This window comes from Chenopodium album, chromosome 15 (genome assembly GCF_948465745.1).
Source record: "Chenopodium album chromosome 15, dcCheAlbu1.1, whole genome shotgun sequence".
Taxonomy (NCBI): Eukaryota; Viridiplantae; Streptophyta; class Magnoliopsida; order Caryophyllales; family Amaranthaceae; genus Chenopodium; species Chenopodium album.
In genome coordinates, this window is record NC_137848.1 from 52,784,549 (window position 1) to 52,799,619 (window position 15,071).

Sequence of the window (15,071 nt, forward strand, 5' to 3'; positions counted from 1 at the left end):
GTAATTGGACAGCTCACTAAAAGTGATGAATAAATGACCACACTTTTTCAATATAAATGCCACCAGATTAACAAAAATTCGTTTATCAGATAAAATTGTATTTGCCCGTAAATTGGTGGAAGCTTCATTAATTTTTTATTTTTTATATTTATTTAACAAAGAACCAGTAACGGTAATAGTAGTTTTATATATAATTATATGTGACCTTGAATGTATTTGAAATTATTAAAAATATGCAAAAAAAAAATAAAAATAAATAAATAAATAAAATAAAATAAAATAAAAAATTAATAAATGCCTTAAAGGAGCACTAGCTTCATTTATAACTTGTAAATCAGAAGAAAAAGCAGAAGGTATACCAACAGAAAAGTTATTATACCAAAACTTCATACGCAATTCATTCAAAAGCTTATGATCTACGTATCAGGTCACTTAGTTACCCATGCGCTAAATCTAACCCAAGAAATACTAGAAAAATTATAATATTTTCTATAACATTTTGGTTGTATAATGCCTATAAAACTATATAAATAATTTTACATAATTTGTTGATTTATAAATAATTTGTTAATTTATAAATTATTTTACGTAATTTGTTTGTATATTAATAATATAAATATTATGAAAAATTGGTTTTAATAATCCCAAATTAGGCCAATTTTCTTTAAATAATCTCGATTTTTGATTATTTTTTTAATGATTCTAATTATCTACTGTATGAATATTATTTCAAATTCTATATTGATATAAGAAAGTTTTTTTTTTTAAATTTGTTTTTAGAAAGATCTTATTAATATTGTTAAAGCTAAAAAGCATAATATCCTTCAATTATTACCTGATGATGTTATAAATCACTCGCTATTATTTATAGAGTATGGGACATTTTTTTTTTTTCTGAAACCAAGGTTGATCGGTTGTTTGATAATAAAAAATCAATATAAAGAAACATGGGGCTAATAAAGGTTATGGTTAATTAATCAAGAATTCAAGTTTAATTGAAATTAAAGTAAAAGAGTTTGATCGGGAAATGAAAAAAGAGAAAAACGAAATGTGGTTCTATGTTCATATAGTTCCCGTTGTAATAAGTATTGTTATTTAAATTTATATTGTGTATTATTTATTTTTATTTGGTTGATTTAAGATATTAATTTTTAGAATTATTCCAAATTCCTTTATTTTGTTTTGAAATTTGTCTATTAACTTATAATTCTTATGTGTAAGGACATGTTTTTCCTCATGTTTATGCACTTGACTTTAACATTGAAGAGATGGTGAATTTTATAAAAATTTCTGATCATTTGCATCGTGATCTTGTCTTTCTTCTATATGTTGAAGATGATGGGTTAATGAAATTATTAATATTTGATTTATTTTAAATAAATTATGTTCTATATTATTTTATAGGGAAATTATCTTTGGTAGACCTCTAATAATAAACATTCTCAGTGGTAAAATGCAAAAAAAGTTAATATCCTTGGTAAACTATGTTTTAAAAAGTTAAGTCAATGGTAACATTTAGCAAGATAATTAGCATTTTAATTTTTATTTGTATAGAAGAAAATTGCAAATGGGTAGTGCTACCCTAACTTTTTAAAATTAGGGGGTAGTTTTTTTGATAAAATTTTTTATTGGGTAATTGTTTTCAAATACCCTTATTAAGCATGTAGTTCCTGACAAATTTTCCTTTTTTATTTTTATTTTTATTTTTTTATTTTTATTTTTTTATTTTTATTATTTTTTAAAACAAGTATTAATGTAAATAAGAGTAAAGAAAGAAAAAAAGTCTTAATTCATTTTAAACGCTTCACCTTTTTCTAGGAATATGCAAAGTTTAACCTCGTTCAATGAAAATTATTGGTTTTAACCAAAATAATTAAAAGCTATGGAGTACTTGATTAGTTGATATAGTTTACACCCAATATTATTTCTTCTTGAGTAAAACTGATTAAACATATTCTAACTAAAATATCAATTCACATGTTAATAAATCTGTAATTCTTAATCGAAACTCATCAGGTTGAGCAACCACCCATTTGATTATATGCATCTACTAAGTGTTTATTACTTTACTAAAGTGGCTAAGTGGCTTTGCATTACTACCTATTTCATTCCATTAGGTAAGTTTTAGAATATTTTTTTTCTAAAGTTTAATTACCTTTCAAGCATAAGTCAAATGAAAATTAAACTTTTGATAATCTCTAGCCTTCTTCTTTAGTGAGCTCCATTTATAGAATTATTTCTGTTTATTTGCATGTTTTAATATTAGCATATAAACCTCACATCATGATTAACATTGATATGTCATACTTTTAACTATTCTAAGTTTAGCTAAATCTTTACTCTGTTGGATTTAGATAATTATGACTACTTTATGAAATTATAAGTTTAGCCAACTCCCAGATGTGATATTGTTCATTGACAAATGAATATACTTTAATTTATTTCATCAATAAGTTTTTTGATCTTGTAGTTATATAGCGTTAATTTGTAATTTAAAATGCTAATGAAACACATTGGATTAAAAAAAATGCAAAATTAAAGTTAATTATTTGTAAGTGAATCAGCATTAAAAATAAAATAAAAACATATACAAAGTATAAAATACGAAATATTATAGGGGCCTTTTTCTATTGTTTTGCCTAGGGCCCATAAAATGTCAGAACCGGGGCTGGATTGAGGGAGGAGAAGTTGTTTTAGAAGAAATTGATGAGATGGGGAGAGGAGGAGGAGAGAGAAAGTGATGTATGATGTTATTACTCAAAAATGAATGTAATATTACAATACTGTACTTCGTAATTACAAAGCTGTATTTATACATCTTACCAAACTATGTAATAACTAACTATTTAAGCTAATATTCCAACAATATACTCCAATACCCTCCTCTGAGACAATATACCACAAACTATCCTCCAAACACACCATTATAACCATCTTCAAATCACACTACATACACCCTAAACTCCAATTAGAACCAAGAGCACAAAGAAGTCAGCTGGACCAACTGAGCGTGCACAAAAAAACTTCTGAAATGTCTTTGAATACTTAATGTTGTCTACTTGAATATCATTTTCAAGTATGAAGAATGTGCCTCCTTCCATTTCTAGCACCCCCCAACTTTCATATCACAACTACCAAACCAATTCCATCAACCTTGGAATCATCAATACCGTAATCCCCCCCTCAAGCTTAGAAGGGTAGAAATCCATTCTAAGCTTGAAGATGCATCAACAACTAAGCCACCAATAGAGAAGAGTGAATGGAGAGAGAGAGAGAGAGAGAGAGAGAGAGAGAGAGAGAGAGAAGCTGAAAAACAGTGAAAGAGAGGAATAATGATCACTATGGATCTTTGAGAAATAGCTTCAATGGGCAAGAAAGGACCTCTATAGGTCATAAAACTTGATCTCTACGGATCACAAAGAAAGGCCTCTATGGGCACAACAATAAGAGGGAATATGGAAAGGATAAAAGAGAGTAAATGAACGTGTTTAGAAGCTGAAAAAAAATAGAAGGAAAATGATCGCAAAGGATCTTAAAAAAATTATCAGAGAAAATATTGGGATAAAGAGAATCAAAATCTCATAAGAGAAAGAAAAATATCAGGAAGAAAAGAATTCAGGAACAAAATTCAGAGAAATTCAGGAAAACAGTTCAAAGAAATTCAGGAAAACAATTCAGGGAAATTTCAGGAAAACTTCAACACACCAACACTGCCAACAAACAATTACCAACTGCTCCAATCTACAAAACCTCCATTAACATCCATCAACATTGAACAACACCCAATATTCATCAATCAATCAAACTATCAACATCACACTACTTTGAAACAATCCCAAATCGGTATAATTAACCCAACAAACCATTACCAATATTCATCATCAACATCCAACAACACAAAACATACTTCAATTCTACCTTAAATCAAGAAGAACAAACTCTCTAGAAACAACAAGAAACTTTCACCATCACCCATCAACTAACAGAGCAATATCAACATCACAAAACATATCAATCACCAATACAACTCAAACTTCAATTCAACTATCAATCAAGAACAACCCAAATCCAATATCAATCAAGCTAGCAAGGATTGAAAACATGAGAATTATACCAGATTTCGCAGAAAGTATCAAGCCAATCAAGAATGTGAGAAGTAATATTGAACTAGAACACACCCAACTTCCTTCAATCACCACCGAAGAAAAGAAAGGGCAAACACCAACAACAACCGTGACAGCAACGACGACGGTGGCTACGAACATCACCAACAAGAATATCGAAGAACCCAACAATGAGAACGAAGAACCCAGAAACTAAACTTCACTGATTGATTTACTGTAATTTCAGCGGCAAAACCCAGAGACTTTACTCTGATTTCTAAACCCAAAACATGAAACCCAGAAATTTGAGCGAAAATCTAAGCGATTGAAATTCTTCAAACCAATCAAACTGAAGTTCTAATAACCTAAACTTGCAAACCCGTAAATCGATCGAAAAGCTTCGGGAATGAAACATCCATAAAACCACCAAAAACTGATCAAATTTGCCAGAAATTGGTCGAAATTTCACAAATACAGAAGGTCGAACAAGCATCCCTCTTACAACTTGTGGCTAATTGTTCAAATTCGAACAATAAAGAGTGAAAAATTGGAAGAACCCTAGAAATTTGGGTAAAATTCAAGAATCAAAAAAATTTGTCAATTGAAAATAGAGGACAATAGGACGAATTGAAGCTCCTATTGCTTAATTGCAAACTTGATTTGACTGAAAAATTCGAACAGAAAATTTTGGGGAAAATAAGAATTGGAGATTCACGTTCAGCTGAAAATTGTGCGGAATTATGGAGCTAGGAACCTAGGATCGTCCGCTCTGATACCATGTTAATTTGGGCGTTCATGGTGTGAAAAAATGGTAGGAAGCCATTAAAATAACTTAGACTGAGGGAGGAGTTGTTTCAGAAGAAATTGATGAGATGGGGAGAGGAGGAGGAGAGAGAAAGTGATGCATGATGTTATTACTCAAAAATGAATGTAATATTACAATACTGTACTTCGTAATTACAAAGCTGAATTTATACATCTTATCAAACTATGTATTAACTAACTATTTAAGCTAAAATCTCGAATACTTGTTGCAATGTTGCTGCTTTATTGTTCTGAAACTGATATTCGTATTTACAGAGTGAGACTATCAGAGCTCTCAATTTCATCCTCATCACCTTCATCGCTGTAGGTTGTTAGGTATGCTTCATCTTCTTCCTGCTACAGAATACCAGTCAGTTAAAAGAAAGATGAACTAACATCTAAAGAACAAGAAAATGAGAAATACTAGGATTTGACCTCATCTTCTGTGGAATACGCAGCATCTAATCTATCATAAAACTCTTCTTTTTGGTGTTCCTCATCCATGACATTCATGTGTTCCTAATATAGTTTAGTCAAGGGAAGTCCAGTTAGGAGTAGACAAACATGAAATATGTGGAACAGTTCATACAAGCTGTAATATAGAATATAATACGGAGTAATTGCTTAAAAAGCCTTACGATTTCAGATTTCAGTTTCTCTGCATTCCGCCGCAACTGTGCAATATGCTTCAAAAGAGCCTGTATGTAACAGTAATGGTAATGGATTAATTATAAAAGACTAAGTATTGACAGACAAAAGGTAATCTGATGAAGACGCCCTTCCTCCAAAAAAAAAAAAAAAAAGGTACTATGATGAAGACGACTCTCCCCAGAAAAAATAATCTTATGAAATGACATGAGAGAAAATAGAAAAGAATTCAAGCAGTTAAATTTAAATTACAAAAAAAAAAATTAATATAAAAATCTCATTTTTTTTTTCTTATTTTCTTTATCGTTATTTGAAGCACAATCACTGCACAAAAATGCCAGGCAAACGCAGTTTTACAAATAAATATCAGAATCTCAAACCCAGTTTCTCAAAATTGTGCAAAAAAAATGGCGTCACAATAGCATTTTTAGATTGCTGCAGCAGGGACCTATGTTACCCGCACTCAATGACAAGGATCCTATGGCAGAGAACTAAGAGTCAACCCATCTTTTGCAAATATAAGACTGAGAATCCATACAAAGGATACAGGCTTTTGGTTAAAGATTTACAAAATTTGAAACAAGTTTAAATACTCCGTATTTACTAGCTGGAGTATAGATAATAAGTTGGTAAAAGAAAAAGGTACAAACTGTTAACATGCAATCATGTGCTTGTATAGCTTATTGAACAGGATATTAGAAACGGGGAACGGAGAAAAGGATGGGTCTTGCAGAAGTACAAAAAATGAGTACAATGGAAGAAGATAACATCATACTATATCTAGCCACAGGCCGAGCTGGGTTAGTCTAGTCCTGGGCCAACTCAGTTACAGAGTCAGGCCTGTCTAACCTAGTTGTCCAAGGATTGACTCCAGACTAGACCAAGCCAGGCCAGCTGAGCCAGTTATAAAGTAAATAATCCCACACAAGACCTGCAAGGTTGACCTCTTTGAGCAATTGAACACACATATTATTGTAGTATAACAACCTCGAACCTTCAGAAAGTCACCTACTCAGCTAGTAAATGTACAACTGCTACTTCACGAGTCAAAGAAATATTAACTACCAATAAGAATATATTGAGATCCAGGTCCTCTAATTAGGCTTCTTTAAAGGAATTAAATGAGACATTCCATATAACCACATCTCCATTCTATTTAGTACTATCAGTTAGAAAATAATTTAAATAATTTCTCTGTTCTTATTAAGTTTACACATTACTTTTATCAAATTTTCTAATGCAAAAGTTCAATTGCTAATATCTTCAATTAAAAAGTATATACGTTGAAAATATATATTGATAAGAAACTAAAAAGATCCCAAACGACTATGTATTTTCTTAGCTAAATCATGAAAGCAAGTCAAAGTAGAGACTGTGAATAGTGTCAAACGTCAAAATCTGTCAACTAAAAAAGAACGGAGGAAGTATGTAAAATCACACAAATCTAAACTTGGCACTAGTCATCAGAATCCAAAAGCGTGGAGCTACTAGTTCCAAATTCCAACCAGTAAAAATTTCAAGTGACATCACTAGCTCCAACCTCTAATAAGTAACTTATTGCAGAAAAATACCTCACGCCTTTGCAGCTCAATAGAACGTGCTAAAGCCTTCCTCTTAGTCAAGAGGTTCTTCGGCCTCAATGTAGGAGGACGCTTATACTCTTTTCCTCGGAATACTATGATAGCATAGCCTTTGGAGACTTTGTCAACTGAAACCAAGATGCCCCCACTCTCAGCTTCAAGTGCTAAAGCAATGTTTTTAACTTCTTCAAAATTCTTTGCCTTCAAAATGATCTTAACTAGCTCACGGTATTTCCAATGCAAATGCATGTTCTCAACTGTACCATCAAAAACTCCACGCCTACCTGAAACAGTAAATTTACAAAGCTGTATCAGTTAATATCTCTAGATAAAAAAAATAAAAAAAATCTCAAGATCAAGAATGTACAAAGTTCAGTAATTTGTCATACCAAGAAGTAAAAACGCTTTCATTCTCAAACCAAGCTTTCTAAACATAAATCTCTCTTCATCAGTAATACTCCCAGAATCCATCTGTTGATCTGTTGGTTTCAAGAATTCCTCCACTTTTGACAAAGTTTTTTCAGCTTTCATCAGCTTCCGTTCAGCCTAGCAGAAAATTTAAGAGCTTGATGTCATGGAAGCACGCACAATTATACACTACATGTAAGATATTGTTCCGACCAAAGAACATGGTCATGAAATGAAATGTGAGTTAGCGAGTAAAAAAAAAATTCATTAATAACTTACAGAGATACAACTGGGTGAGGACACATTCAAAAGAAAAAAATTCTCAGGCATCAGGAATAATTACACTATGCATGAAACATTCTTTATCGACCTCAACTATCCAAATGCCCAATTATATCTCAATCAAACATATACAATATTCCCTATTGATTCCTTGCTTCCTTAGATTGAAGAATATGAAGACTCTCCTTCTAATACCTTTAAACACACTTTACTTCTCTATTGTTAATTTATTATTTTTCAGACAAAAAAGATGGGTAGGACCAGCAGAGAGCAACCCCCCCCCCCCCCCCCCCCCTAAAAAACAGGGACAAAAATTCCACTTCACTTCCTTTGGGAGCAAAACATTCTATGCAACAAACCTCTCTGTGGATCCTAACCCACACGAGGCTCCTAAACTATTATATTCAGCATAATTTCATTAATTATAAAGGATTTAATTAAATCTGTTTTGTCATTCAAAACTTGAGCAGGGTTTATACCCCATTTCTAGAATGTTTTGAGAAGAAACCAGCTGGAAAGCTTAGAGAAGAGAAGAAATCAGATTGGCTATGGTTGAGGTGTATCAGCAACATTTGAAATGCATCTTGGTAGTGAGTAGAAGCTTATGCATATTCATAAAATCTTCACTTAGGTGCATGTTGTGGGATTCTGCTTGTACTTTCAGAAACATCTCTGAGGTATAAAGCAACAATCGTACTAAACAAAGGCATATTACATGAAGGATATTTCTATTCAAAAGCCTGAAAACCCTGGTTGATTGTATAAAATGTAGGTGATATATGGTGTGCAAAAAGACATGTTATTGTATTAAAAGTCTATTACTGTGGCATTTTAACTACTCTATATGTGACATTTGTATTAGATGCATGAAATCTTTACATGAGAGCCTGAAAAAAATTTAAATAATTGTTGATAGACTTTATACTATAATCAAGTAGGAAAAAAATACATCATGTAAAAAATTCTTATAGAACTATTTCCAGATTCATTTCTTTAGTTGTGGACAACGCTTCCTCCCACAAGGAAGAATTTTCAACCGCTAAGTACTTCTAAAGGAGCAAAACACCCCATGAGTCTGTTTGATGTGTCTCATATAGTACTTCCCTAAATAATATTCTCTAATTCTTTGGTATTTGATTGAATCTGAAAGCCCGAAAGGGCTACTTGATCACTCTTGAACTCTTAATTATTTTATTCTTCAAGGGAGATTGATCTTCTTTATAAGAAAGAAAACTAATAGTGTAGGCACGGCACATGCACCCTTGCATGAAAGAGTGTGTCACTAACAAGAGCGGAAGAGAAAGAAAAGTCACTTGAAGTTATTGCCTTTCTCTTCCACCACATCAAAAGAAAGTTTAGGAACTTACAAAAGCAAGCTTCCCTTCTAGCTTCCTGACAAGTTTGGCATGCCTCATTACTTCTGCTTGTCTCAGCACCTTTTCTGCCTCGTGATCATCAAGTCTCTTCCCCCACTTAGTATTAGCATCCAAAGTTTCAGAGAGTGTACCAGCAGCTCCATAATGTTCTCCAGTTCCAACAGAAGGTATAAATGAGCCTGAGGCTCTTGTTCGTGCCAGTTCCTCTTCATCCTGAAGGTCCTTCGCCAATTTCTCCCTTTCTAGTAAAGCTTCAGTGACATCTGATGATAAAAAGTCCTTGCCCCTGTAAAAAACCATGAAATCCTTGTTTCTGGAAAGCATTACTCCCCCGGTCAACCTCTGCAATATATTTTAAGACAATGTAAAACAACAGCTTGGTAAAATTGGACAGCGCTTGGGACAATATCAAACTGCTGAACTATTAATGACATTGATTCAATAATCCTGGAGAGACTCCAATTTAGATCAAGAGGAATTGCTTATCAACAATATTTTATGCAGTGAAATTAATAATTTTAAATAATAAGAAATAGAGCACAGCAATCAACATCCATTAGCTTACCTTGATCTCCTCAGCCATTTTCTCACTTGTAGTAAGCTGAACACCACGCTTCAGCGCTACCTTTGCAATGGAACTTCTTTCCCATAACTTAACAATGGCGGCTGCCAAACCTTCCAGTTGCCTACTTCTGCCTGAAGACAACCTCAATACACAGTTAGCAAAAATCTAAGAAGCTTCAAGAAAGTAAGTAGAAGAGCTAGCATACCTAAAGCAAAATGAGGGGGAAGTGTTCTAGCAATCCTTCTTAACGATGTAGACTCTTTCACTCCAAGAGTACGTCTGAATCCATACGGGAGCAATCTAAATGGTGGCTGGTAGCCAGGAACTACATTAGGGAGCAAATCAGCATCAACAGGCAATAGGTTATCACCTGGCCAGTCCGCATATCTAGGCCCAAGGTCAGATAACAACTTGTCTATTTCGTCCTCGTACTTCATATTAGTTAAAGATTCAGAATCTTTTTTATCAACATCATTTCTGTGGAGGCCCTCTTCAGGAGAACGTTTACTGTCATAAGAATCATCTTGTGAAGGTTTTGTAAGATTTTGATCAAGCAACAATCGGCCAGAAACCTGAGTTCCATGGTTCTTAGATGTGCGCCCAGAGACTTCATAGCTCACTCCTCGATATAGAGATACAGATGTCCCTGACCTCCAAATAACAAGACCACCAGTTTTCCTCTGGATTGAAAATGAAGAACAATGCCAATAAACGTACAGGAAACTAAAAGGTTACAAGCCATATATACAAGAAGTTCAACAAAAATGCAATGACATGAGAACCCAAATAAGAAGTCACACCATTTTATATAAGAAGAGATAAGACACTACACTTAATGTATTTAGATAGTAATGAACAATCAACATAAATTTCCAGTCTCATGGAAGTAAATAAACTTTCTTTCATAGCTCTACAGGTTCAGCAAATAAGAAGAGCTAATAGGAAGGGAGAAAGTTTTAATAGCTAAGGAGAAATCTTGGGTGCTCCAGACTTACAAAGGATAAAGAGGTTTGTGCTTGTAGACATGAGTCATGCCAAACAGAATCTTGGATGTTTTACTCTCATATTGAAGGACTACAAACAACAGCCTCTTGTGATCATAAACATGCACCACAAGCAGTGTTTGAAAAAGCGCGCCTAGGCACTGAGGCGCAAGGCGATAGGAGGTAAGCGCTTTTTTTGGTCTGGGCGAGGAGATTTTGATAAGGTGCACCTGAGGCGCCCGAGGCGCACCTGAAGCATAATTCTGCCAATTTTTTTCAATTATTTATATAGTGCGCCTCAGTTCAACGCGGCGTGCCTAAGGCGCTGCATATACCTTATCGCCTCAGCGCGCCTTGAGCTTTTTTATACATTGACCACAACTCAACAAGTTTCAGGACAAGCTAAGCATGAGCACAAAAGTAGTGACATCGCTGGAATGAGCCAACATCCCTGATCTGTCCACCCTATCAGCTTTTCATACTATTTCTCTTTCTCTTTTAATTGTAATTTAAACTAGTGACTAGGTTAGTAGGTTTCACATATATTGCTGTTATAACATGAATCCTGTACTATAAGAAGGTCTTGAACTCTTGATATAAATTTGGAAGAATATAGTCTGTAAGAACAGAAATCACTGATAGAGTTTAACTGTCCCCTTCACCCCATGAGATCTATAGGGTATCTGTGAGATTTACTTCATTTTTTCAAACATTAAATTGAAGTGATTGCCAGAATAAGGGTAAGGATGGTTGAATTGAAAAGGTAATTTTAATCAAAAGTAACTGAATTTTCATCTCCTTCACAACAGGCTCAAGTATCAATTATCAGTGGCCATATAGTGGATACTAGTAAGAGGGGGAGGGGGGGGGGGGGGGGTTATAAGGCTAACTTGATACATTGACAATTTGTTTTTACTTATTCCAATGATAACTGATTACTAACCAAGTATCACACTATCACTTAAATAGTCATTAAATTTCAATGAAGTTCAGTGACTATGTAGATGATAACTTGATAAGTGAGTTAATAACTTATTGAGTTCATGGGAGTTGACATGTAAAATCTGTACCATAAACAAAATACTTTGTACGGGAATTTTATAGGACTTCTATTTCTTTAAATTATATGCTTCATGTTCATTCAACCACGAGATCATTTGTGAAGACTCTTGAGCTATTTACACATCGGCATATGATATGAAACTAAATTGTTTCTCTTCAGAAATGACTAAGAGTTGGCAAGTAAAACCTTACCAAAGATTTGTCTTATAGTGATTTTAAGTCCTATAATGCTTATTCAGCACAGCAACATTTACTAAGATATTCAATATATTTGCAAACTGACAAATGAAACACTAAAACAGATGATAATGTATACGGTATACCTATGTATGGACTATCTTGATTTTTAAGAATGTGGAGTATCTCAAACAATCTATAAGAAAAACATTTAAACAAGGATATGATTAATTGGTTATTACACCCGAGGTATACACTGACAAATGCTTAGACAAGTAGATGAAAATTATGACCATTTCAAAGATTTCCAGTAATGAACCTTCTGCAATCAAGTATAAATGTGTTTACATCTCAAGTACTGATGGTTATTCTGGTGCAATACATAGATTTATGAGGGAAAAATCATGACCAAGTGAAAGTGTAGCCTCATGGCAGTGCCTCTTTTGTGTCTCATCATTTTCCACATAATGGTCTAAAGGTCCCCAAAATAGGCACAACAATCTATCACCACAAAGATACTAAAAAGGGCAGTTTAGCACTTACTTCATATATATTATGTTTGATTTTGACAACATTCAGCTAAGCAGAGAGACAGCAACCAAAATTAAGTTCCAAGGCAATAAATACCAGTAAAAGTAAAAGAGATAAAAATCATAAGATGCAAACCTCAAGAATCTCATGCATACGTTTCATATTTAGTGCAGGAGGGCCCTCTACTTTCAATCTCACTATTTCTGCGGATTTCCACTTCTCATGTATTCGATCAACCACTGCTTGTGTAACGCCTCCACCACCTATCTTCACTTTTTGCTTCGTGTTTAAAGTCAATTGCATTAACCTCCTTCTCTCAGACTCTGGTAGAGTAAGCTCAGCCATATAAGTCCTGCTTCTCTTTATGACTGAATTAGCTTCCTCAGGTTTTGCAGCAGGTTTCTCCCATGGAAATCGTACATCGTCCTCATTGTCAAAACCTTGCTCTATCCCTAATGAGAAATTCTCAGAAAACCCACCATGTGTATTAGGGAGCATTCCTTCTTCTACATAGAATATATCCTCAACTGACCCTTTCTCAATCATCCTTTCTTGGTTATCATCATTTCCATTGGCATCATCCATATAGCCAAACTGTTTCAATTTTTTTACTATCCTGTCCATAGTACTACCACCGGTGGCATGGGTACTAGATGAGTCACTACTAGAACTAAACGAATTCAACATATTATCTCTGCTTCTATAGTTCAATGCAAGTTGGGGTGATTTGGGAGAATTTCTTTGGCGGGTTTCCTTCCACTTCTCTAACCAAGCACTTGATGATTTTTCATCACTATTTGACTGAGAAAATGATGTTTGGCTGGAATTCTCATCAGTTTTATTTGACCTGGAAAAGGATGTTTGACTAGGGGATCCCTGATTTTCATATTTTCTAAGCAGAAAACTCGATTTCTTTGGTAAGTCCTGCTCATTGATTGAACATGACCGAATAAAATTCTGAGTTGAGTAATAACTGTGTCTACCAAAAGTACTAGAGTAATTGTACCTAAGTAGTGGCATAGGAACGTTTTGAAACTTGGAGAACGAGCTCTGGAACGAGTCAATAAAACTTGTAGAGCAGAGGTGACAACTCTGAACCACAGACATCCTATCTTGAGCGCAGAAACAATCTAGCAAATTTAATAAAAGGTCAATAGAAATACAAAAATGCTAATATACAAAATTAAAACTTAATTCATCTTTGACTCTTTGACACCAATCATGATAATTGTGAAACACTATAAAAAGGAATAAAATAAAAGTTAATGTAACCAAATTAATCACCTAGAGCAACAAGAATGCCATGTTGATGAAATGTTCAGAAATTTAGGGCCTTAGGTTTAAGGTATATAGGAAGCTTAGTTCACCAACTCAATACAAAGTATTTTCTAAACCATTGTGATTCGCAAAAATATATATATATATAGTTTGCCATCAATAAATTCTAACTTTTAATACACTCAAAATATGATCATGACTCCCATGTAATCTATCATGGAAAAATTACAAACAAAAAATCAAACATGGAGGAATAGCTTAATTCAAACATATATATACAAAATTACAATGTAATAAAGATGAAGGAATAGCTTCTCAAGGTATCTATCAATACACGGCTTCGGTGTCCTTCCTTTTTTTCACTCTCACTAGACCTTAAAAACCTAATATCAATCAAAAACCTCAACAATATTGGACCAAAATTGGTTCTTGACTTTATCAAAAGGATAAAAACAACATAACAATGAACTCAAATTATGAAAAACTGAAATGCTTCCTAATAACAATTGGAATAAAAAAAACGGGTGCAGATTAAACCCGCAATTGTTTCCCAAAGTCCATTACATAGTACTGCAACACTACTTAGTTGTTAAATACAATTAAAATACAGATAAAAACATTAAAAACCAAAAACCCCAAAAGGAATTACATGATTTACATACAAATTATGGGTCATATTGAATTTAAACTCTTTAATTACAGATAGAAACAACACAAATAATGATATAATTCAGATAAATTAACCAAGAAAAGCTTAAATTAATAAACATTGAAAAGGATAAACGAGAGAAAGAAAAATACCTTACTGAAGAGAATGAGCTCAATGGGGCTAACCCCACTTTGGAGGAACAAGAAATGGCAAAAATTGCAGAAGAAATTCAACAGAAATGGTGGATTTGACTGTAAGCGGATGAGATGATGTTCTGGGAAGTAGAACAACTGTTTTTTTTTTTTTTTTTTTGAAGGTAATTGCGAATTGCTGTGTCACTGTGTGAGCTGATTTCATTAAGATTTTTTTTTTTAAAAAAAAAAAGAAGTTAGAAGAGTTATTTTTTTTTTTTTTTAATTTTTAACAAATGAATTAATTGTGCTAAAAATAAAAAGTAAAGAAAAATGTATTCTATATTTGTTTAATAATAATTTACATTTTTTTTTCTTGTGGTATGGAGATAGTTGTGAGTAAATAATTTTGTACAAAGTATAAGACATGATTACCTTAATTTTATTGAAAAATCGTCAATTTTAGGGTAAATTTTAACACTTTTTATGAAAAA

At 33.2% G+C, this 15,071-nt stretch overlaps 1 protein-coding gene across 1 annotated transcript; it reads right to left on the reverse strand.

Moving 5' to 3' along the window:
* Positions 1-4,987: 4,987 nt before the first annotated feature.
* Positions 4,988-14,773, reverse strand: LOC145583379 (CRM-domain containing factor CFM3A, chloroplastic/mitochondrial-like). Its single transcript, XM_081640621.1, has 10 exons — positions 14,599-14,773; positions 12,655-13,649; positions 9,972-10,446; positions 9,767-9,897; positions 9,193-9,543; positions 7,525-7,681; positions 7,127-7,419; positions 5,546-5,605; positions 5,343-5,426; positions 4,988-5,261 (listed from the first exon to the last, which is right to left on the reverse strand). Exons 2-10 carry the CDS (start codon positions 13,624-13,626, stop codon positions 5,178-5,180), a joined length of 2,607 nt encoding a protein of 868 aa, XP_081496747.1. The 5' UTR covers positions 13,627-13,649; positions 14,599-14,773; the 3' UTR covers positions 4,988-5,177.
* Between the last annotated feature and the right edge of the window lie 298 nt (positions 14,774-15,071).